Genomic DNA, 26,242 nt, shown 5'->3' with positions numbered 1-26,242 from the left:
TGATACTTAACAATTAAGATAGCTGTGTAGTCAGACAGGTTTTGCAAGTTAATACTACAAGCAAGAAAAATTAGAGCAAAAGAAATGAAAGCTAGCATATCCTAATGAAGCAGTTAGGATATATGGGAAAACACAAAGAAAACACAGGGCTGGACAATATTAAGGCAGATCTCAGATAACCTAAGAGTTGCAGATATAATTTTTAAATCTCATTACGACCAGTATCCTTCATCAGATGATTAAGAGAATTTAATTCTCACATAAGCCTCACAGTAACATTAATTCTTAAGAAGATGAAACATCTTAGTATATAGAAAAGTTTTGTTTCTTTTGGCTTTTCCTAAATTAATGAAAAGCTGTAAAAACTGAGTAAGGAATGCAAAGTGCCCTAAATCTTGTTCAATACCAACCTCTAATATCATAGTATTTACGGCAGAAGTAACCATTAAACAAAAAGTATAATTATTTAATCCGTATTCGATACATGATGCTTAAATGTTTTAGCAAAGAAGTGGATAATGATTTGAGAATATATAAAACCTCATTTATCAGGGAGAGATGAATATTTTTAAAAATAATTTGGTTTCAATACTCTTTAGTACAAAAGAGAAACTCAATCGTTAACAGAAATTTACTGAGGAGGGTTGTTCCAAACAAGTAGTAAGTAGAATGCAACCTAAAACAATTCAACTATGAATGTAAAATTATTCCTGTAAGAAGTATACAATCTTAAAACACTGAAATACTTTTGTTTTGCTCAGAGTGGTCTGAGAATAGAGGCAGAAATTACAGAATTTGAAGCACAATGTATTTACATACCAAAAATTTACAATACTGATAGTCCCATTAAAATAATATGTTTGAAATTAGATATTGTATGCCTTTAGAAAAACTAATACATTTTTAAAATGAGAATGCAATTAACATTACCAACAGTTCAAACACAAAAAAATTAAGATGGAACAGACATTAACAGCTTGCCAATATCATTATGTTTCCAGTTAAATTAAGAACTTGCCCTTTTAGCCATTCATCATCACTTTAATAATAGATTACATTATTGTTTTATATGTATACAGACTTACTGACATTCACCTTAGCTTCCAAGTTACTCTTACTCCATTTAGTCAATTTAAGATTTACATGAAAGCTCAAAAGGACTCATATTTAAAAGGTCAACAGACCTTATTATTATGGTTATTAAATGTGCAGAAAGTTAATTAATATTTAATCCCAGTCCCCATCCGTTTATTCATGTCTACATACGCAATAAGTAAGGTTGGTATAGCAAAAGTATAATATCCCAGAATAACAGAATTTTGTGCACTGGAAATGCTCATGTAAAATTTTGCTTGGATGAAGGCACGTAACAATATTACAACTCAGTTTTGATTAATGTACAAACAAAACATGGAAATTTTGGTATGGTACACATCAGTGATTAATAAAAAATGTCAACAAAGAGTTTGCAAGTTAAGAATTCATTGTTAATGTCTGAATCTAACAAAACTCAAGCCATGATCTAGTTAGGTGTACCCATTACTGGAATGTAATGTTAGTTAATTCAAAGACTATGCTAGTTTAAATAGAACCAGTAAAAAAACAAAAAACAAAAAAACACCTCATTAATTAATTTTGGGTACAAACTGGTTCAGAAGCCCCTGATGAAGACATACAATCTTAAGAGTTGACTGAAAACATATGCAAGTTTCATTAACATGCCTTCAGTAAATGGAATCTTGCTGATAACTGACAAAGTCTAAATAAAAATATAACTTGGAGGATCTGTACCTTACTATATAAATGAAATGGCTGACATAGTTAAGCATTCAAGTAAAGTTGGCCACAATTCGCCTTAAGCAACTGATGGACACTGAGAATTTTTTCATAAGTTAAAATCAGATCTTTTCAACGCAAGGGGAAAAAAACCCTGTATGTTTAAAATTTAATATTTGAATTTACATGAAATAACATTCAATTCTTACTCATATCCAAACACAGCATCGATTTCAATCAGCTTAATTTTAAAAGTGAAAGGTGTTTCGCATCATATTAAAAAAGGTTTTGAGAATTATTTATATTAAGTTCTATAATACAATACATGGAGGACTATTTTAAAGTTAAAATTTTGATACTCAATGCATATTTGAATGCAAGAAACAGTTTTAAAACTGGCCTTTTCACTTCAAAGACCCTTAATACTGGAAATAATTAATGAAATAGTTTATTGTGTACCATAAAAATAAAGACTTACATACTTTCTAAACTGTATTATTCAAAATTACCATTTGCTCAAATATATCTACTATAAAGAAACTGCTATCCTACCACAAAATTATACATTTGATAGTCTTTGATTTTGTCCATAACAATTTAAATACTAACAATCACCATCACTTAATTTCCAGTGCTTCCCATGATTAAGGAAAATAACTGTGTGAAGAGTAGTATAACCTACAAGGGGTTTGTTTTAGCTTAATTTGAATATGCCACCAACATATAAAGAAAAAATATTTGTTTACAGAATAATTGTGTAACATGCACAAGTCTTTGTAGTGCCCTCCTCCCACTTTTCACATGAATAAATGCTGTTCACAAATATAAAAATAAAATTACACGTGAAAATGAAGTAGAAACAGACAACTCTTCCCGTTTTATGAAAAATGTACACGTTTTAAAATACAGAAAAAAAGACAATGATTATGGTTTATGAATGAGACATCAAAGGAAATCATTTCACGGTTATTCTAACCTGGGACATATAATTTGATACAATTTAAAATTCATAAAGTACCCTGAACCCATTTAAATTAATGTTTCATATCTTCTTTGCAAATTAAAGAATACTGTTTTTATTTCTTTTAAAAACAAAAACCAGATAGTAGGAAAAACGTATTTACTAAATGATGTTTTTTTTTAAAGTAGAAATGCTCTTTCAAAGTTGAGAAACCATCCTGCACTTTTACAAGTTTTAGGGATAAATTAAGTTAGTTCCAGAAGAGAAACTTGAAATTTATTTTTTAAAAGTCCAAGCACATTATGTATATGAAATAACTTTTTTTTTATTTTAAATCACATGCCTACTCTGTGATTAAGAGAATTCTAATTTTTAGGTTTCAGAAGTAGACAATGAGTCCTCTTGATTATTTCCTGCATTCTTAAGACTCTTAACAATCTGAAAGCTAAAAGTTTTAACTCAACAATACAATATTCAAAGAGGTCAAATTCTTTTTACCTGTTCTTACTTACCTGTCATTTGTCTCAGATGCTTCCAGAAGATTAAATTCAGAACAAGTAGTTGGATCATTTAAAATGTAGGTATATACTGTATAAACAACAGCCTCGGAGTTATAATTACTGTTAATAATGGATATATTAAATACAGCAGAAACAAGGAATACTCACCTTCTAACGATGACGATACTCGCGCTCTCGGTCACGCTCTCGGTCTCGGTCTCGGTCCCGGTCCCGGTGTCTCTCTCGTTCTCTACTTCTCTCTCTATAATAATCATCATGACGATCTCTACTGCGAGATTTATGACGCCGACTCTTTTCTCGTGATCTACTATGGTCCCTCTCTCTCGATCGTTCACGTCTTCTAAAAGAAATTACTGGATTAATGCTCTCCATAATTGTGCAGCTTAAAAAGATACTCAGTATTTTGGTGTTTAACACCAAAAATACCAAAGGCAAAAAAATTCTTTTTAAGTCTTTATAGTTTAGACTTATGACATCCTGAACTGTCAATGATTTATCAACTCACCTAAAAGTATGAAGCAGAAATTCCATTTTAAAAAATATTCACCCAAAAACTGGGAACCTGTCACACCAGGGCAATACATCTGTTATATCTATTATAACTGGTAGTGTAAAACAGAAAGGTAGTATTAACTGAATGAAAACCAGAAAGGTAAAGAATAAAATTTCAAAGAACTTCTGTATCAAGCTAAAGAACATAGAGAAGGCAGTTTTATAAATTCATGATATCACTCAATATACAATGGAACTTAAATACATAAAAACCATCACCTATTAACATAGGTTACCTAAACCTATATATAAATATCAATTTTACATTTATAACTAACCAAAACATGCTACTCCTCTAAGAAACTTTCTACAAATATAGACACGTTTGCTTGGAGGGCTAGAAGTGTGGAAGGAAGCAGAGAAAACCTAGTAGTTAAGATCACTAGTAAAGAGTGGGATACTATTCACACTGTTACTTAATAAAGACAAATGTTTCATGAACCACTTAAAAAAACACAGGTAATTTAACAAAGTACGTTGCCTAAAATACTTTTAGAAAATATTCTGAATTTGAAATTCATAATAAGTAACAATTTCCTATTAGTTTAAATTTCTACTTTGTATTTTTGCACCAGACAACTACACTTAGCAAACATTTATTAGGTTCTTACTTTGGACTTAAACAGTTTAAAAGACTGTAAGATATGGTTTTTGCTATGACTAATACGTTCAGATAAAAATCCTTACAGTGGGTCAAAAGGTAATTATAAAGTTGGGGATCATAACAATGGCAATCTCCTTTTCCTTAATTTTATGAAGAAGACTCTACCACCAGATAAAGTACACAAAAGACAGATATGAGAGTATCATGTGAAGATTAAAGGTCTAACTTTCAAAAATACGTAAAATATCAAGGATAGCAGTAATGCTAGAAAATGGAATTTACCTAATTAAAAAACTAATAAATCATTCATTCATAAATTCCCTTGTTCAAGAAATGTTTATTTAGCATCCATTCTGTATAGTCATTAGAAGCACTGCAGTGACAGCCACTATGGAAAACAAGCATGGAGGTTCCCCCCATAATTAAGAATAAAGCTACCATATGACCCAGGAATCCCTTTTCTGGGTATCTACCAAAAAAATTAGAAAACACTGATTCATAAAGATATATGTACCCCTAGGTTCACTGCAGAATTACGCATGGTAGCCAAAACATGGAAATAACCGAAGTGTCTGTTGATGGATGACTAGATAAAGATGTGGTTCATATATACAATGAATACTACTCAGCTTAACAATGGATGAAATACTGCCATTAGTAACAACATGGACAGATCCTGAGAGCATCATGTTAAATGCAATGTTTGAAAAGGACAAGAACCATATGATTTCATTCATATATGGTGGTATATTAAAAAAAAGAAAGCAACAAATAATAAAACTCATCGACAGACAACAGTATGGTGGTTACCAGAGGGTAAGGGAGGAGGGAGAATTTTGAAGAAGGTAAAGGGGGTCAAATATATGGAGATGAAAGGAGGCTGGACTTCGGGTTGTGAACACAATGTAACATGCAGATGATGTATTACAGAATTGTGTACTTGAATATTATATAAAGTTATTAACCACTGTCACCCCAATAAAGTTAATTTAAAAAAAATAGTGAACAGTATGAGTAAGGAAGGCCCCCTCCATCTTTCAATATGTATACTGAAAAAAAATGTGAATTAACAATAAAAATATAGGAAGTACTACGAAAGAAAGAACATGACATGTTCTTTCTCCTACAAAGAAAATATCCTAAGAAGACCCCTGCTAGAAGTTAGATTGAACTGTGGCATGAAAAATAAGAAACCATTTGATGAGCCAAGGAAAAGGGCTCGTAACAGAAAGAATGTCAAGTACAAAAACCGTGAGATGATCAAGTGCTTGAGGTGTCAAAAGACAGAGATGGGAGACCAGCAAGAGAATAGTAAGCAAGGGGAGAAGTACACAATGAGGGTGGAAAAAAAATAAGAGACTACTATCACACAGTCTGTTTAGAGTCTCATTCTAAGAGTAACTGAAGTCTTTAAAGAGTTTTAAGCAAATGAACACCTGACATTTGATTTAGAGTTGAAAAAACAAAACAAAAAACAACCCTATAACCGCTGAGTAAACAGTAATAAGTATAATTAAAGTCCTATTTTAAAGTCCCATGCACATTATTTTTCTATTTGTAAAAGCATCAGTTTTAAATAGACATGAGACAGGAAAGTTTTACCTTGATCCAGAACCATAAGACTTGGATTCAATTCCATGAAGGCAATCTTGCAAAGAGCTAATAAGAACTTTGCAACGATCATCAGCAGATACTTTGGATTGTTTAATTAAGGAAATTGCAGTTACCAATGTCTCAATAGCACTCCCATAATCACCTGTAAGGGGAAGAGGGCTTCGAGTCAAATGAATATTGTTTTCAAAATACCACCAAACCACCTGCAGTAAAGAGTGATAAAGCAGTTTACAAAAGGAGTGTACTCTAAAATGATCACAGAAGATGTCTTTTTTTTTTTTTTTGGTAAGTGTTTCACCATTTGGAAAAGGCTTTTATGTACATAAAAATAGTACAATTTGTTGTTATTATTATAGCTGTGTAAAGCAGGTTATCATTTTGTAAATATGAAATAAATGAGCTGACCTAAGGCTCCTGAGTAACTAAATGTCAGGGAAAGATTTAAGCCTGCACCTGGAATTTTTAATTAGGTGTTTTTCCATTACACTGTGACATAGCTTTCTTCAATACCTTTTTAAATAAAATACAGGTAATGATTTGGAAATATAACAATAAAAGTTACTACATGTAAATGATCATTCTTAATAACATAAATAAGTAGTATTAATACAGAAACAAATATACAAACCAGCACTGGCATCAGATACAGCTCTTGAAATAGCACTGCTTGAGATTGCCCTATTTCTGTTCATGATTTCTTCAAATTCAGCTTCACTCAATGGTGTTCTTGCTGTATCCATTTCCCTATGAAAACAGAATAAACCTTAAATCATACTCAAAAGATTTTCTAAGTTAGTATTAATAGTATAAAGCAATTCATACTGGCTACTTTTGACAAATGCCTTAAAGCTAATGTTTACTACTTTTCCAGATTGAAGCATGCTTATTTTCTCCTACAAAGAAAGCAAATCTGCCCTAGCTGGTGTGGCTCAGTGGACTGAGTGCTGGCCTGGGAATCAAAAGGTTGCTGGTTTGATTCCCAGTCAGGGCACATACCTGGTTGTGAGCCAGGTCCCCAGTGGGGATAGGCGATAGGCAACCACACATTGATGTTTCTCTCCCTCTATCTCCCTCCCTTGCCCCCTCTCTAGAAATAAATAAATAAAATCTTTAAAACAAAAAGTGTAAGCAAAATTCTCTTACACCACAATCTTATAGCTGAAATGAAGTAGGAGCTTAGAAATCTTGTTTTTCTATAGTTCAAAAACAATATATTTACATATCTACAAAATAGTATTCTTCAGTCATACAATGGGTATAAGAACATTGTTTTTGATGAATACACACATACACAGACACACACAGCTGACCACAAAAAACAGCCTACACAATCAAGAGCAGGAATTTTATTTCATTACATTTGGATCCTCTAGGCAGAAAGCCCAACACACAAATGAAAAATTATAAATGTCTGATAAAGAAAATTTCAGGACAGACAAGATCTTGCTTGCCACTGAATTCCTAGAAGAGTATCTGGAAAATAAAAGGTACTCACTAAACATAAATACTTGTTGAAAAGAAAAATAAATAAAATGCCAAGATTTTCTAAAGCTGCTTGACAACTTTAAAAATTGTACATGTGCAGTACAGGTCAAGATACAATTTCTGCCATCTTAGTTACTGGTTACTTGGTAAGACACTAGGTTAAGGACATTGAGTTGAGGTTGTTCATTCCAATGAAATGAACAGCTAATTTCTGCATGCTTTATAAGGTGTTAATTTTATTCCCAAAACTTTATAAACATCCTGATCAAATTATAAGTTGTTCAAAATCCATGTACGATCTCAACTAAATGCTGTGACTTCTGCCCATCGAAAATCAGCACCCTGCATCCCCCAATTAGAAAACCAGTCAATAATACTCCTTCCAATTTCTGAAAACCTGATACGGGATATGACTCAAATTACAAGCTGTTGAACTAGTCATCCAACCCAATTCTATTTACTAAAGGTGAACACTTGACATTTAGTTGATCATGGGAATTGAAGTGAATAAAAGAAAAATCACACTAGCTTAGCAGTTCTAACACTTTCTTTTAAAGAAAACGAAGCATTTTTGACACTCACAAAGATAAAACCTCTATGGAGAGAAAACTGCTAATAGACTTTGTTTACAACATCAGATTTACTGCGGGGTAGAGGGGCTGTGCAACTGTATGGAATTAGGCAGACACTGAAATCCATTCTAGAGGATTATCAGACAAACTGAAACATAAAGTAGTTTAACAGTGATAGTTAAAGAACACAAAATCAAATGATAATCTCAAGAGAAACTGAAGAGACAAACATTTCTTGGAAATTATAAACACAGCTTTCCAAGTTATCACAGTATAGATAATTTTAAATTACTTTGAAAAGGGGCTGAAAGATCACTGAGTTCGACATGGGTTTCCACCCAGCTTTTCTCTAAGGTTCGCCATCATTTTAACTTCCACAAGGTCTGTGTTTTACAAGCCTTTGTCTACCCAAATACCCTTGTAAGTTAGTTAATGCTCCCATTTTAATTAAAAGTTAGTAATGTGCCACTCAGGACTCATAATCAGCAAGATATAATCTATAGTGCAAGAAATAATCGGTAGTACTTATCAAATAAACCAACCTAATTCCTAAAACAATAAACTTTACTATTCTATGTAGTGCCATCAATTAGTAAACAAGACTCAAACTTTAAAATCTTAAAAATAGAATTCCATATGCCTGCCTACTTTTTTTTAGACATGATGACCTTTAAACTTCATTTTTTAGATAATAATTTTAAAAATAATAAATTACCCTTTTAAACCTTTTTTAACCTAAAAAATGAAGAAAATGAATCCCAGGATTTAGTGACTTGCCCTAAATCACATGGCTATATATGTGGCAGAGCTGGATTATTCCCAACTCTGTTCTATATGTTTTTCATCATATCATACTGCCCGGTCTATTAAGAGAACAGAAAACTAAATACCTGGAGAAAAAGGCTGTAATTTTTTTTTTTAAAAAACCTCAGTGATGGAGCCTAGATTATCTTTTACCAAATATACAAAATCTACATTCGAAAATACATACTAACTTACCTTCCAGGAGGCCCATAATCACCCCTATCATATGGCGGAGGTCGGCCATAAGGATCTGTTGGGGGTGGACCCCGGCTATCTGATGTAGGCATGCCGCTGTTAGTTGGTGGAGGAAAGAAAGCCGGGTTCACATGTGGAGCTGGTGGTGGGGCACCTGGAGGTGGTCCAGGAAGATGCGGAGGAGGAGCAAGTGTAAGGGGTGGCCCAAGAGGACCAGGTGGGCGAGGTGGAAAAGGGCCTGGAGGTGGTGGTGGTCCCTGTTGCGGAGGTGGTGGACCAGGAGGGGGGCCGTAGCCTGGAACTGGAGGTGGAGGACCAGGAGGAAGCGGACCCAATGGAGGCTGCCCAAAAGGTTGTCCAGGAAAAAGAACTGGTGGTGGAGGGCGATCTCCTCGATTAGGAGGCCCAGCTAAAGGAGGAGGCAGAACCTGACCAGGAGGTGGAGGACCTGGTGGACCAGGTGGGCCTGGAGGGCCTAGGGGTGGACGTGGTGGAGTCTGTCCAGCTACAGAATAAAGTGGAGAGAGGGAGAGGGGGAGGGGGAGGGGAGGGGAGAGAGAGAAAGAAACACTTCAATAAGGTATTTTAACTTTTATGCCAAGGTTATACTTTAAAGCATTAACTCACAGACCAAGATGCTTTCTCTTTAAATAAAACCCATGTGGTAAATGCTACACTAACAATTACAAAGGTGAAGTATATCCTTACAAATTTAACTTCTCAGTTTATGCTTAAGAAAAATTACTGAAACAAAAACTTTACGAAAGACAATAATGCTTAGAGATAGTTTCCTTCTTTCAGCATACACACATTTCTTACGGTGAAATCACCCACCTTATAGTCTACTCTGATGCCAAGCTAGAAAGTGAAACAAGGAAAAATGGTCTTGAAAGAATTTTTTAAGAGGTAAGAAAATAAGACGGATGTAAATATTCTATATATAAGTCAAGCAAGTTTGGAGAAAAATAAAGACCTTTTAGGCCAAAAATGGGTATTTCCTCTATGCTGTGCCCCATATGCCATGGAATCCTAGTTTCCAGGAACAAAGGCCGAGTTCCTTTAACAAGATGCTTGATCAAATTTCCTGGATTCCAAAAATAGCATAACAAGGAGAGTAAGACACATTAATAATGCATTACTTGAAAAGAGAGAAAAGGAAAGAGGTATTAGATAGACACATTTTATCCATGGTAATTTAAGAAAATTTTTACCTGGAAAAGGTGGGGGTGGCCCTCCTGGTCCTGCTGGCCCAGGAAATCTGTCCCCACCGGGAACAGCCCCTGGAAAACGGCCCCGTCCTCTACCACCTTGTGGAAATGTTGCACGTGAACTGCCTCCCGGAGGACCAGCTTTACCTTCCCCAGACATTTGTCCTGATTGTGTAGCTGCAAATATCCAAATACTCATAAATAGCATTTATTAAAACAGTTCTGAAATGTAACCACTGTTATTAGAAAGAACCATATTTCAAAGTTCATTTATACTATACACTAACTTGCAGATGCCTTGGGCCTATCCAAACTACTTCAGAAGTATTGGTTAGGAAAACATTCACATCTGTTTAAGTTCTTTTGAAGTCTCAAATATCCAGGCATAGATGTACTTCCAATGAATGAGTTACTTTCAAAATACAGTACCCTGCAGCAGCCAAGACCAAAATTCTCCAACAGAAATCTGAATTTCATTAAACATAAATCATTTAAATTTTGCAACATATTCTTCAGTTAAGCCTTAAGTGCCACTTGAATTTCTGTTAATTACATGATCATTCATCTTATCTCTTTAAGTGATAACATCTGTAAGTGGGTAATGGCAAATCTTTTCTATATTCACTTTACCAAGTGGTGAAAGGTCTTGGTATCAAGCAGAAATCAACGAATATTTTCTGGTTATCAGTGGGTTCTCCACCACCGTAACACACATCCACATTAAGTTGGCTTCAATCTAAGGATTAGAGTGTAGTTTCTTCCTTTCTCTAGGATGGGAATGACAGGACAAGCATGGCAGGGCTACAGAACTTGCACACTGTTGAATAGTATTGGGTTTGTGACACCTAGAGAAAAATGGGAGTAGGTTTCCAGTACACAGGACCACAGTCATAACCAGTAATCAAATCAAATTGAAAGCATGGACTTTCAAAAATGGGTTCTCCAACAAACTATACATTAAGATGACTTTTCTAGTAAAATATCTAAGAAATGCTAGCAATCTTGATTAAAATACACCTCTTTCAATAAAAGCCTCAGAGGAATTGCTTACTTTTCCTGGACTGCATTTCGAATTGACTCAGGAACTGTTTATTGCATGGAGTTACAACAGGATTCTGACCATGAAGTTCTCTTTTAGGCAACAAATCCATTAACTTTTTTGAGGACGCTTCAGATCCAACACCAACAAGAGCAAACCTAAAAGATGTTTAAAGGGGTGAGGTAGAAAATGAAGAGGGATTAATAATGTTACTATTATTAAAAAGGAAATAGCCTGAATTTAATTTTATCTAAAATACTTCTTAAACTAAAGCTGTATAAGTTCACACTTTCATCTTCAACTTTTTAAATAATGTACAATTCACTCATTTAAAGGGTACAATTTAGTGGTTTAGTACAGTTTCACAACCATCACTACAATCAATTTTAGGATATTTTAACAAACCCCAAACCCATTTAGCCATTATTCCATCTCCTCCCATCCCCTAACCCTAAGCAACCACTCATCCACTTTCTAAATATGGATTTGCCTATTTTAGCCATTTCATATGAACAGCACCATACAATATGCAGTCCTTTGTGACTGGCTTTTCACTTAGTGTAATGTTTTCAAGGCTTATTCATGTTCATGTATCTGTACTTAATTCCATTTTATAGCAGAATTATATTCAATTTTATGGATATAACACATCTTAAAAATCCATTCATTGATGGATATGAGTTGTTTCCACTTTCTGGTTATGAATAATGCCTCTATGAAAAGATGCTCAACATCATTAACTATCAGGGAAATGTCAATCGAAACCAGAAGGAGATACCATTTCACATCCAGTAAGATAGCTGTAATCAAAAAGATAATTAACAAGTGTTAGAGAGGATGAGGAGAAACTGGAACCCTCATACACTGCTGACAGGGATGTACTATGGCATAGTCACTTTGACGATCTGGCAATTCCTCAAAAAGTTAAATATAGAGTTAACACATAATCCAGTAATTCCACTCCTGTGTGTGTATATACATGTCCAACAAAACTGAAAACATATATTAATACAAAGCTAATAAATGAATGTTCATGGGGCATTATTCATAATAGCAAAAGCTGAAACACCCCAATGTCCATCAAATATGGGTAAAATTTCTAAAAAAGGAAGTATATTCATATAATGGAGTATGTGGCCATAAAAATAATTAAGTACTGATACATGCTATAACATGGACAAACCTTGAAAACATGCCAAGTGAAAGAAGAGACCATTTATTTTATGATTCCATTTATATGGAATGTTCAGTTAAGCAAATCCAGAGAAACAAACTGCTAATGGGTATGAGATTTCTTTTGGAGGTGACGAAATCTTCTGGAATGAGATAGTGGCAATGCTTGAACAACTGTAAATATGCTTGAATACTTTAAAAGGATGAATTTTATGGTATGTGAATTTTATCACAAGAAAAGTGCATTTAAAACAAAAAATGATTACCAATTTTGCACAGCTATAGAACATTCTAGATTATTATCAGAAGGGCTATTAGGAGTTTAGACCCTTTTCTCCCTAATGTTCAAAATGGTCATTAACTAGAGGCCTTATGCTGGTCAAAAAAAAAAAAAAAATTCTGCTGTTTTGAGTCCAGATTAAATTTTTTAAAAATTTAATGAATTCATTAGTTTAACAAGTATTTATTGAGCAACGCAACACCTTCTACATGCCAGGCAACATTCTAGGGCTAAGGATACAGTAGTGAACAAAACAAAATCCCTACTTTTGTGCAGCTTATAATGTAACGGGAGACAGGGCAATAAATATACACTAAAAACAGGAAAAAAGAAAAAAAAAAAACACAGTGAGGGGAACAGAAGGTGCCATTTTGCACAAGACTGTCAGGGAGGGAACTTGTAAACATAGTCCTGAACAAAGTGAGGTCCATGTGCATATTTGGGGGAAAAGTAAACTAAAGAGGAAACACCTACTGTAAAGGTCCTAAGAATGAATGTGTTTGAAGAACAGCAAAGAGAAACAGCATAAGGAAGCAAAAAGTGGTAGGAAGGAGATAATGTCAGAGTGGTAGTAGGGAAACATATCACATAATGCCACCAGTAAAGATTCTGGCTTTTACTCTGAATGAGATAGGAAGTCATCAGAAGATTCTGAGTAGACAAATATTGATGTCACTTTTTCCCAACTTTTGTGTGTAGTATATAAACTGTAGGTTAGGCTGAAAGCAGGAACACCAAGTAGGAGTTACTGCAAATGCTCAGGAGATAGTTTTATATAAAATAATGCCTGCTATAACATACTTATAATAGGCAAAACTGGAAACAACCCAAATAAAAATAAGAATGGTTAAAATAAATTACAGTAGCAGCATACCAAGTGGAAAGAATTAAACATTAGAGAGAATTTATTATTGATAAATACTTGCTTTACTCCTTGCATCCAACATGTTATAAAACATGAATTGTAATCCTGGGGTCTTTTTGCAATAAAAATATGAAGAAGCATGATGTAAAAATCTAAAAGTAAATTCACTAAAATGTTAAGAGTGATCATCTATGAATGGTGAGATTATGGCTTTTAAATTTTTTTTACTTTTGGATATCTACGTTTTATAATGTTCCTATAATGACCCTACCTCATTTGTATAGTTTAGAAAAATAAACAGTTTAGAAAAATAAAGGGAAACTTCCATGTTACATTATTCTCCAGCTGCCCATCTTCCCCTTCTCTTTAATCACAAGAATATCACTTCTTCAAACTGTCATCTCAACAATCATTTCAACCATAGGTGGAGGAAACGGAGGAAAATTAAAGAATAGACATAATCTGTCCACACTTCCAGCTCCACTAGTTTTAGTGAGCTGGATTACAGGGCGAATGAATTGAGTACAATTCTTTGCCCAAGAACCTCCTGCCAATGTGAATAATAATGTATCCTACACACATTTATAGTTAGCATTAGCTTTAAGGAAACTTACCCAAAAAATTGTAACACCAGATACTAATTTATATTAGGGGGAAAAAAACAACACTTACCCCTTTGATTGGCCATTTGCCCGATTTTCAAAAAATTTTATCTCCAAAATATCATTTACTCCCAAAGAATGAACTGCTTCAGTTAAATCTTCATCTGTTGTCCACTGTAAGACATTTCCCCCTCATTAAGCATCAAAATATATCCAAGGTTTTTTATTGTTTCAATTTAGTTTTTAAGAGTAAATTCAGAATAAACAAGAGAAATTAATGCTCAGTTCAACTAAGTGCAGTTGCTGAAAGTCAGTCTCCAATTTTAAAATAGCACATAAGTACATATCTGAGGACAAAACTTCATTCCATGATAATTTTCAGAAATTAGAAGATACAAACCCCTGGAGACAGAATATATAGATGTTTTTATACTCAATAAGTTTCTGGTCTCTTCCAACTTTAACCTGCAAAGATTTTAATTTTCAATAAAACCAACCTCACTTGTCACTTCCTCCCCTTAAAGGCAATTTTTTTTTAGTACATAAATTCCATTAAAAAAAAAAAAGATGAAAATAAACAAACATGTAGTGAGTACCTATCATGTATTTTATATCAAATATTTAACTCTTAAAACAATCTTACAAATCCTGTTAATCCCATTTCATATTTGCAATAGAAAGGTTAAAGAACTTGTCCAGCATCACACACTAGTTAATAGAAGAGCTAAGATGAAAAGTCTTACTTAGCAGCCATTCTATACTGCTACTGTCTCTAATATTATAAAATTGTCAGACTGGGTGGTAGGAGATCAGTCAGTTAGTTTTTAAAAAATGTAAACATTTAAAAATAAAATGCTATTAAGAAAGTGGAAGAGGGACAAGTTTTTAATTTTTATTGAATTTATTGGGGTAACATTGGTTATTGAAGTTATATAGGTTTCAAGTGTATAATTTTATAATACATCATCTGTATATTGCAGCGGATTTCAACTTTTTTCACTTCATGATACACATAAACTAATTACTAAAATTTTGTGGCACACCAAAAAATATTTTTGCTGATCTGACAAAAGTAGGTATAATGCTGATTCATTCACATGAGAGGGCTATTGTTATATTGGCTGTTGTCATTTTTTTACTTGAAAATCTACGGAAAAAGAGGTCAGTGCCCCTGACTAAAGTCAAGTATTTCATGTTTTCATTCTTAAGGGACTTCAGTAGAAAATAGCTGGTATAGGCCCTTGCCAGGTAGCTCAGTTACAGCATATCCAGATACACCAAAGCTGCAGGTTCAATCCCCACTCTGCGTACATATTACAAGAATCAACCAATGAATACATAAATAAGTGGAACAACAAAATCAATGTTTCTCCCTTTCCCCTACTCTCAAATCAACTCTTTAAAAATCGCTTGTATATTGTATTTTGTGTTCACCACCCAAAGTCAAGTCTCCTTCTTAGGAAGGATAAGTTTTGATTTCTAGACAATTTTTAAACTTTCCAGTATATATAATACATGTTTCTAAGTAAAGATGTAAAAATTCTATAGGACTGCATTAATGAGTATTTAAAATTTAATGCTTATAAAATTATCAACAGTTCCATTACACATCCAGTTAATGAAACTCACAACCACTAATCATGCGGTCTCATAAATTCAAATTAAAATAATGTATACAGCAGTTTTTCTATAAATCAGATTTCAAATTTAAGAGCAGAAATTAAATTCAACAGGTCTGTAATATGAATTGTGTCTCTTTCTCTCCTTCAGTTCTGAATCCTGCTTTGAGACCTTATATGAGCTTTTTTTTTCTTTGTAAAATTGAGAGAGGTGAAGTATAGAAGTGGGAGAAAAGAACAACTGACTTGAAGACAAAATAGGTGAACTGCATTTAATTGGAATCTACCAAAATAAGTTGAATGACTACAAAATTCAAAACTAGAATATCTGGAATTTAGGCTTTAAAGATTTTTTTTTCCCCCACTGCTCTCCTCATTGCATAAGCATGTAGAACAAAAAATTCACTAATTTCACATGCTTATTTTATAAAACCCAAGAGAAACATTAAACTATTGGAGTAGTTCAAAATCAATTACCAATAATATAATTCATATGGTAAGTTTACTTACCCATGTTAGATTTCCAATGTACAATGCAATCCTTTTTCCAGTATATGTATAGACAACATTTGGTGCTGCTCCTTTACCCACATCATCACCAACAGTTGGTGGGAGAGTATCCATGTAATCCCGATCTTCTGGGGCATCTCCATTATTTGCAGATGGAGAGATGACGTCGTCATACAAATCTATCTGATCATGCCCACCATATTCAGCTTCCTGAAATACAGAAATAATACTCTAAATTATATGATAGACTACTACACTAAATAGATTTGAATACAAATTCACTCAACTATTTATTTTTTAAAAATTCACTATTTGTTTTAGACATCTGGCAGAAGATCAAAAAAGGCCCAAAGATATCAGCAAGAACCTTCTCTCACTTTATGCCACACCATGTATTTTTGTACAGTGCCTATAAAGTAAATGCCTACATAATAAATCCAATTTTCTATTTGTTATAACACAGAAAATAATGTTCCTCTGGGAAAAGAATGACACAGAGACAAAATAAAGTAATAATGTAAAACTCTTCTTGAAAGTTAAATATTCTTAAAGTGAAAAACAACACACGAATACAAAGAGCTTTTAAAAAACTGACACAAAAATACAAACAAAATTAAGAACTACTGCAAATCTTTAACTGCAGAAAGAAACAACTATTATTTTCTGTGATATTGAGGATCTTGTTTCCCAGAACTGTGAAATCTTTTTAGTTTTAGGAAAAAAGCATAGTGAGTGAGCTATGCTTAGGGAAGGAATGATGAAATGATAAAACATGGATATGTAAATGATTCCCAATGTCATAACAAATTAACAAGGGAAAAAGAAACAATAAATAGTGTCTAGCAGCAGTTTTATTTTTCTCAGTCAACAAAGAGTTAATGCTTACCTAACTTCTTAGATATCTAGTCAATTAACAAGAGAAAAAGGACAAGAAAAAGGATACAGTTATGCTTTGGCACTGTCACCAGCAGAATTAAGGCAACCCTAGCGGGATGCCACTTACATGCCTAAATAAGCAAGGGAGAGAAAAACAAGAAAGGAAAAAGATATATAAAGAAGTGAAAAATGAAAAAGGAGTGTTCTATTTGTAAATAAGCCGCTCAAAATGAAATGCAGGTATTGCAGAACACTCAACACTACTTAAAGTTGCCTTTGGTAATCATTACTGGACCATAGGCTTAACTCCCTGTATCAGAGAAAAATCTATTTTCATCTTTCTCCCTTTCCACTACTAAGTACACAAAACTATTTTATTCCTATGATGTAGAATGTAGGGTGGGACAAATGTAGGTTTACAGTTTCTTGTATGGAAAATAATAAATAAATAAAAACACAAGAATAAACTCACTCAAAAGTGTACACCTATTTTGCCCCACCCTGTAATTGAGACAAGAAAAAGAGACAATCACAGTTACAAAGCAACAAACTTAAGAGTTCAGACACAACTCATATCCTCACCCATCAATACAATTTATTTCTATTAAAGAGGAATTGTTATATCAATGGTGCATTAAGAGGAGCCAATAGTTTTAGGGACTATTACATGGACAGAGAATGACTTAGAGACAGCATTTGTAATATGACTGTAAACAGATGAACAAAATACTGTTATTGTAGCCCCACTGGAACATAGTGTTATTTAGAATGAAGCCAGAGTAAAACTTTTTTTAAAAAAGAAAAGAAAACCTAGGAGAAAGACCATTTATACATATAGCCAAAGGGACCTGAAATTTGTAAAGTCATCTTCAGGCACTCTTCTGCATAACAGAGTCAACCAATTTATTAATTATACAACAGAATTTTTACATAACAATTTTGTTATGAGATAGAGAGCAAGGCATTTAATGAGGGACCCAAAATTTCAGGTTAAGCTAGGGAGCAAGGCCATTTTTAGCAATGGGCAGAAATTAAGACCACAAGTCACTAATGCCATAATTTAATTTTGTTTGTACAGCAATACCAAAATAATCTTTCAGAACTGAGTTTTTGTTAAACAAAGCAACATGCTCAAACTGCAGTGATAGTAAAAATTAGAAAAAAAGGAGGTTAGTTTTGTTAGGAAGTTTCAATGTAGGTGAAGCTTCAGGTGACATGGTTGCAGCAGTGGTTTCACACACTTGAAATACTAAAATGCCTCCCACAAGGGGTAGTGAGCTCTTTAAAACTCTTTTGGGATCCAGCTCTGCCCCTCAAAAAGAATCATTCCTATTATTATACAAAGGGAGCTGCATTTCCTCAGCAGACTATACATACAGTCTCAGCAGAGATCACAATATACTGTCTGAGAGTTAAAAACAACAACAACAAAAAAACAAAAAATGCAAGGGTTATTAACAGTAGGACTAAAATCAAAGTACTTAAATTTATTCTTTCACCAAACATGTTAACATATTATTTGATCTTTCAATGGTTTTAAATCTAGGGAAATGTTTACATAAGTAGAAAATAACTTAGAAGCGTAACTGCAGCTACACTAACCTGGTCAATCACAATCAATATTTTTCTCCATCCATGAATTCCTATGTTGACACCAGCCAATTTTCCATATTGATATGATTCTACCAATATTAATGATCAGCCAATTTGGCAGTTAGACTGCTACCAGTTGGCTGAAGTATGATGCCAATTGAGACCACGGTCCTGGGGTTTGATCTCCATGGGGACTAGTTAGCTTGGCTCTGTTCCAAGGCCACAGCCTGTACTTCTAGCCTAATAGTTAGACATTTGGATGTGGTGAAAAAAAAATTTAATGACTCTAAATACATCTATTGCCACTGCTAAAAATTCAACTCAAAGCATATACTCTTTTGTATTATCAGTAATCTTCTTTTTCAGTTTCGGCATATCACACCTATCCTCCATATTAAAAAAAAGAAATACAGAACATATCCTTTTTGTTCTTACTTTAAAAAGAGGGGAAACATGTATATTCTATGCAAAATGTACATCATATATAAAGAGTTCTGAAAGTGTACTGAACAAACAAAAAATGGCTTCTACTTTGTCAAAGAGAAATGGTTAACAATGTCAGGTTCTACTACATAAGGTATTTACAATTACTATCTTTAGGAAATTGTAACGGCATTTGAAAGCAAGAAAACATCAACATAACCCCTCTAAATATTTTAGATACCACATGTTGCCCAATCTTAACTATCTACTTTTCATAGTAGATACTTACCAATAGAGCTGCACATTATATATAACTTCCAATTATTAACGGCTATTAGGGTTTGTTTAAAAAAAAAACCCCTAATGTTTTTTCATTCTGTACATTCTAAATCACTACAGTCATTCTAAAGGCTATGTATCCTCTAAAGATTTTGCACTTCGAGATATACATCATATACAAGTAGCTGTTGCCAAGTCAAAGAAAAACACTTAAAAATAACATGGATAATAAAGCAATCAAAATTCTGTTAGTTCCTTTTTAAAGCAATGTTTCTCAACCATTTTTTCATTATCACCATCCCCCTCCTCCCAAAAAGTTGTTTTTAGACATATTTTCCCTAATCACCTTCCATAAAACTTCAATATCACAGATATATACTGTATATACTGAATACCATTATTGGAATGACTATGGTATACCTGTACTATATACTTTATTCTTCCTGACAGGTCCAACACTGCTTTTGGTCCTAAAATTGTAGTAATATCATTCTTGCATTATATGATACTACCAGTACTTATTTCAAAATCCCACTACTGGAGGGGAAAAAGAAATCCAAGTAATTTAATAGTAATTTCCATTTAGAGAAACAGAAGCAAGGGAAAGTTACATTTTGCATTTACAAATGTATTCTGTATCAAGAAAGAAAAATATTACCACACACGATCCAGTATCAGATAACACAATCGAATACCTATTTTTTTTTTTAAAGAATATATTCATTTTTTTTTGCCCTGACCAGGTAGCTCAGTTGGTTAGAGCACCATCACAATATGCCATAGTTACAGGTTTGCTCTCTGGTCAGGGCACATACAAGAAGCAATCAATGAATGCATAAGTAAATGGAATAAATCGATGTTTCTGTTTCTCTCTCTCTCAAAAATCAATAAATAAAAATCTAATAAAGAAAATACGTCATTTTCTGATTTTGTCTAATTATATTGAGTAGATACTAAAATTAGTTTGTAATCCCTGTAAAAAGCTCAACTGATAGTAAGGAAGCCAACTTCTTTCTAAAAGCATGCCACATAAACCACAAAGGAGACAATTTATAGGCAGCTGAATGGATCATACTCATAAACAACAGAAGTGAGCCCTGGCCAGTGTGACTCGGTTGGGCATCATCCCACAAAGCAAGAGGTCGTTGGTTCAATTCCCAATCAGGACACATGCCTTTGTTGTGGGTCTGGTTACAGAGGCAACCAACTGATCGATGTTTCTCTGTATCATCAATGCTTCTCTCCCTCCTTTCCCCACTCTCAAAATAAATAAAATTTTAAAAAAAAGAATAATAGAGTGAGAAGAATTCTATCTCCCCTAAACATTTCTCTCCAAGTTTCTGAATCAGTTTATACCAACTTCATTCTCAGCCTTACATCTGTATCTTAAAGGGTTTTCTATTACATATAAATTTTTCAGAAATAAGGTTTCACTGATATTTGTCTAATAAACTCATTTCCCAATATTGGCTAGACAACTGGCAGGAATGGCTACATAATGATTAAATATAAAGTAGAATGACTCATGAGATAAAGGCAAGCTGACTTATGAGGCTGCCTGGGTTCATAACATCTAAATGAAATTTTTTTTCTGGCCACTAACATAGTTTCATTTTAAAGTTGGGTGGTCAGATTACTAAAGCAGCAGTTATCAGTGACCTACTGTCAAACAAATCAGTAACTAAATTCTACATTCAGAGCTTTTGATCCCCAGCAAGCAAAACACACACCACTTTAATGCATAATCAGCTTTCCTGAGGTTCATAGAATTGTTGACTTTCCCCTTCCCCTTCTCTGCCAACAAAAATCCTACAGGTAAAGATACACACAAAGGAGTGGATTCTGTAATACACAACCTGTCAAGAGTTGTTAAAATTATGTAGGTGCCTCTCACCTGCACTACAGTGCATTCTATCTAAACTTTGCATCCCTCTTTGTTGGCATATAATAGAAACTCAAGATGTTTTGAACAATTGAGTTTTAAAATTGTTATTGAGTTTAATCAGAATAAAAGTCTGTAATTATTAATATTAGGCTAGTAACTCTGTATTTGAGTACAAATCCTAGTTCAAATTAAACTGATACACACTAAAGGCTAAAACAAAACCGCTTTCTTCTCAACTCCAAATTCAACTTAATCCAGAGATCTGATGTGGTTCAAATTCTCCTTCCCCTGGAACAACTGTTCTCAATTTGGTTACATCCAAAGACTTACAATTTAAGAACTAAAGAGTAAGCATAAAGAATAACCCAGTCCCTCGTGCCTTCTTCTCCCCTTCAACTTTATTCTCCGTTCTCAAATTCCAGTAAAGAAAGGAACTCTATTATAGTTTCATTAACTTATTCTTATCCTATCTCCAAATTTAAGTTCTTTCTAAGACAGTTGAATGTCTCACACTTTTTGAAATAAGTGTATATGTGCTTTACCAAAACACACAAACACGCACGCGTGTGCGCCTGCGCTTCATAAAACTATGCCTATTTAAAACAGAAGAGTCCTTGGCTGGGTAGCTCAGTTGGTTAACGCATCATCCCAATAAACCAAAGTTGCAGGTTGGATCCCTATGCCGGGAACATACAACAATCAACCAATGAACACATAACTAAGTGGACAAATAGATTTTTCTTTCTTTTTCTCCCCCCCCAAAACCAATAAATAAAAATTTAAAGGTAAATAAATTAGAAGAAATGGAAAATACATAGACTACAAAGAATTTCAAAACACACAAATTCAATGAAAACTGCAGCTTACATTAAAGAACAAAGATCTTTAAAAATGTTTACAGCAGTTTAGAAGCTAAAATAAGACTGGTCATACTTAGTAAAACATTTTACCCAGCTACAACAAAACGAGTTTACTACAGCAACCAATACAAATAATGACACCAGCTAGAAATATAGTGCAAAGTAAATATATCAGTAATAATTTTGTAGTTGCTTCTAATTGTGATAAAATTTCAGGAAAAAGCGTCAATAATACGAACATTTTAAAAAACAGCATGAGCCCTAGCAGGGTAGCTCAGTTAGTTAAGAGTGTCCTCTCTACACACCAAGGTTACGAGCTGGAGTCCCCTGTCAGGGCATATATAAGAATCAACCAATGAATGGATAACTAAGTGGAGCAACAGAGATGTTTCTCCCCTAACCCCACGTCTTCCCTTCCTCCTTCCCGCTCTCTCTAAAAATCAATAAATCAATAACTAATTAAAAACCAGGATGGCCCTGGCTGGTGTGGCTCAGTGAATTGAATGTTGGCCAGCAAATGAGGGGGTCGCCAGTTTGATTCCCAGTCAGGGCACATGCCTGAGTTGCAGGCGACCCCACCTGGGGTCTCCAGTTGGGGGAGTGCAAGAGGCAACCATACAGATATTTCTCTCCCTCTCCCCCTCCCTTCCCCTCACTCTAATAAATAAATAAGATTTAAAAAATAAATATTAAAAAAAAAAACCCAAGGTTGAACCTTGAAAATCTTTTGTGTCTTCTATTTAATCCCACTAATCTATTATAAAAGTATTAAAAAAAAATCTATTACTAAAACTATACAACTATATGTGAGAGAAAATGCTGTATAGGTACAAGTCAACCAAAGTTACATTTTTAAAAGAACCCTGTAACAGTTCTTCATCAGGGCCACAAAATTTAATCTTTTTACCTCCTGCTCAGTCAGCACTAGCAGTAACAGAGATAAAGAAGTATCATTCCATCCACCTATACAAATTAGAGAAATGCCAATCCAAATTAAGCCTTGGAAAGCCTAAAATATATTTCACAAAGAGGTCCTGAAGAAAGCCCAAGTTCTACAATTGCACCCCAATTCTTAATTTATTGTGTGTAGAAAAGCAAAGCAAATGTATATACTCTTGTAAGAAAAGCTAAGACAGACAGTGTTGAACATTTATTTGTTCCTTTATTTGCAGGTAAGGTCCACTTTTGGATGAAATGTTAAACTGGTTTGATAAAAGGAAAAAAATTCCTGGCGGTCTTTATTGGCCTTAAAAGCATTAGATCTGACTGTGTAGCACTTAAGATAACTTTCTAATTTGACACTGACATACTAAGGCACCATATATTCGAAATACAAGTACGATAAAAAGAATAAAAATTTTAAAACCTAACATTTGGTTACAATGGCTTACATTTAAGCATAGTCCGTCTTTAATGGCGTAGGAAACATTTAAAGCTAACTAAAATTTTTTTCTTTTCTAATCTTGAAACCAGGGTCACAAAGTCATTCCTGAAAAAGAAGATAAGGTTTTCTAGCTTTCCCAATGGAAAAAAAAAAATTAAATAAATCTTAAGCCCCTAGTCACACATAAGATCCTCAATGGGGGGGGGGGGGGGGGCCACAACTGACCAGTAGAATTTTATTAAGTTTTTCATACCGACCTGGAAAATATAAAAAAATAAAGCTTTTTGATGCACTGCAGTTTTAGGCACAATGTGATTTTTAAAAACGTGTTACTACATAAAAGGCAGTAAAGACGTGAACAGCAGGCTTAGAGCTTAAACGGCACGACTCTAGTTAACAAATGAGATCTTTGCAAGGATGCCCAACAAAGCTCGGTGGCTCGTCGTAGGCCAACAGTGGCCTATAATATGCCGGGGAAACCTTGCACTCTCACTTTCTCCAACCTTCCAAAACATAAAGCAGATCCCTCGGAAGACATTTAGCATTTAAAATCAAGCCATATCTACAACCCTTTATTTTTAAACGGTATAAGAATTTCGGGCGAACATTCTTTATTTTAATCACTCCTCTGATCTCTCGTGAGCTACCATCTTTTTTTTGTTCCATTCAACCACTCCGCTTCCAAGTCTTCCTTTTGGCCCAGACCACCTATCGTCCCATGTATTTTCATCAAAAAGGCCAAGAATGACTGGGCCTCAAAGGCACCGCAAGCCCTCGACCACCGAGGGACGGCCAGGGCACCGACTTTTAACAAGAGCGATCGGCCCAAAAGTCAAAGGACTTGTTGCAAACGCGCCCACATCTATGCCGCCGTAAGAAACTGTGAGGAAAGGAGAAGGAAGGCGCCACGCCGAAGCCTGTCGCACACACTGAGACAGCCCAGGAAACCAGGCGCGCGGGTTACAAAAGGCAAGTGAATGCGGCCTTCCATGAGGCGACCGTGCGCGGACAGAAAGACAAAATGGAGCGTGGAGAGAAATCGGAGCCCGAGCGGCCCGGCAGGGGAAGAGGCGGCGGACAGCGCGCGCCTCGCCGGGCTTCCTCCTCAACCCGTGGCAGAGGACGGCGAGCGGCGGCGGCCCGCTCTTTCCGCCGCACACATGCGGCTCCACGGCCCGGGCCTTGCCCGGCGGGAAGTGCCCGTCGGCCGCCGCCAACAATGGGGAGCGAGGCGGCAGCGAGGGAGGAGCCAGCGGCGGCGGTACTGCGGCCAGCGGCGTCAACACTGCGGCCCGCGTCCGCGCTCACGGCCCCGCATCAGGCCGCACAGACCGCGGCCCCCGAAACGACGCGGTAGAACGACAAGCAGGGGGGTGGGGAGGAGCGGCGCGCAGGGGTCTGGGGGCACGGCCCACGGACCGCAAAGGCGCACGGTCTGCAGCCGCTCCGGCTCGCAGCCCTCGACGGGCCCAAGTCAGCTTCTGGGCCGCAGAACCACCTGCTTCGGCGGCGTGGGCCCGGGCCCTCACGTACCTGGTTGAACTCTTCGCCCACATCTGCGTAAATGTCTATGTGGTCCACGCCGTCCGCCATCTTCCCTCGGCCTTGTCCACCGCCGCCGCCGCTGCCTCCTGCAGGTCGACCCGCAGCGGCAGCAGCAGCCGATCTAGCGGTGGGGGCGGGGCACGCTGCGTCACTTCCGAGGCACGGAGCGGGGAGGGGGGTGAGGCGGGGGCGGCTGGCGGGGGATGCAGAGTTGGGGGCGGAGGTCGCCCGAGCTGCTGAGGCTCTCGGCGGGCTGAGAGGAAAAGCTACCTGTCTGAGGGCGAGGTCTTAGGCGGTTTCTTTTGTGTGGATGAGTTAGGCCTTAAGAGGCTAGAGGAGAGGGGCGTCCCCGTTCTCAGAAATTATGTTTCCTCGCCGCCCCTGGCGCAGTCAAACGTTTTGTATATTTTTATTTCACAGTTTTTCTTAACATGTCTCACAGCCAGGGCTTCTAGAAAGGCAGGAGTTCCACGTCCCCCAATAAATACAAAGTGTAGCCCAGCATTCTACGAGCGCTTTGAGAGCGACAACAATATATACTTACCCCAGCATCCTCGCTCAGACACCAACAGCGTTTCATTTGTCTTGCAAACGCTAGACAGCCGTTGATGGTTATCTTGAGTTATTTGCATGCTACCTAGATTATCTGCATTCTATTTATGTTTACAGCTCTGCCGCCTGCTCGTGTTCTTTCATCACCACTTACCCCGTTCATTGCCCCTCATTTTTTTCCTCCGTAGATCTGCTGTTGGTTTTCTTTGGAATAGTTCAGATATCTCTAACATGAATGCAGTCATCCTAGAGCCCACCCAACAAGGTGGAGGCATCTTGAGGCGAGGGGCTTCTCTCGTAGAATCATAGAATGCCCCTTCCCGCGGGGATAGGGGGGTGGGGGTGGGGATAACACTGAAAAGGGTGTTATGAGGTCCATACAGCTCAATTTACAGATGAGGGTACTGAAGCCTAATAGAATCGATGGAATTTAACCAGAGTCTTGTGGTTGATAAAGAGCTGTTA

At 35.8% G+C, this 26,242-nt stretch overlaps 1 protein-coding gene across 4 annotated transcripts in view; it reads right to left on the bottom strand.

Annotated features, from left to right (window-relative positions):
- The window catches only part of CPSF6 (cleavage and polyadenylation specific factor 6), a 30,885-nt gene extending 5,540 nt beyond the window's left edge, over window positions 1-25,345 (bottom strand). Inside the window, exons 1-10 of one of the 4 annotated variants that reach the window (XM_054580085.1) lie at window positions 25,214-25,345; window positions 16,381-16,590; window positions 14,322-14,425; window positions 11,344-11,489; window positions 10,296-10,469; window positions 10,058-10,168; window positions 9,085-9,589; window positions 6,657-6,772; window positions 6,017-6,170; window positions 3,406-3,598 (exon numbers count right to left, since the gene is read on the bottom strand). In XM_054580085.1, coding sequence (XP_054436060.1) covers window positions 3,409-3,598; window positions 6,017-6,170; window positions 6,657-6,772; window positions 9,085-9,589; window positions 10,058-10,168; window positions 10,296-10,469; window positions 11,344-11,489; window positions 14,322-14,425; window positions 16,381-16,590; window positions 25,214-25,273 — 1,770 coding nt within the window. In that variant the 5' untranslated portion in view covers window positions 25,274-25,345 and the 3' untranslated portion in view covers window positions 3,406-3,408. The remainder of the gene's footprint in view (window positions 1-3,405; window positions 3,599-6,016; window positions 6,171-6,656; window positions 6,773-9,084; window positions 9,590-10,057; window positions 10,169-10,295; window positions 10,470-11,343; window positions 11,490-14,321; window positions 14,426-16,380; window positions 16,591-25,213) is intronic. The other 3 variants (XM_054580086.1, XM_054580087.1, XM_054580088.1) reach the window with 3 other exon arrangements.
- Window positions 25,346-26,242: the final 897 nt, after the last annotated feature.

Source organism: Pteronotus mesoamericanus, unplaced genomic scaffold, assembly GCF_021234165.1.
Source record: "Pteronotus mesoamericanus isolate MK-2021 breed Mesoamerican mustached bat unplaced genomic scaffold, CSHL_Meso_final contig_56, whole genome shotgun sequence".
In the NCBI taxonomy this organism is placed as follows: domain Eukaryota; kingdom Metazoa; phylum Chordata; class Mammalia; order Chiroptera; family Mormoopidae; genus Pteronotus; species Pteronotus mesoamericanus.
This window is presented reverse-complemented; position numbering and strand designations above follow the sequence as displayed.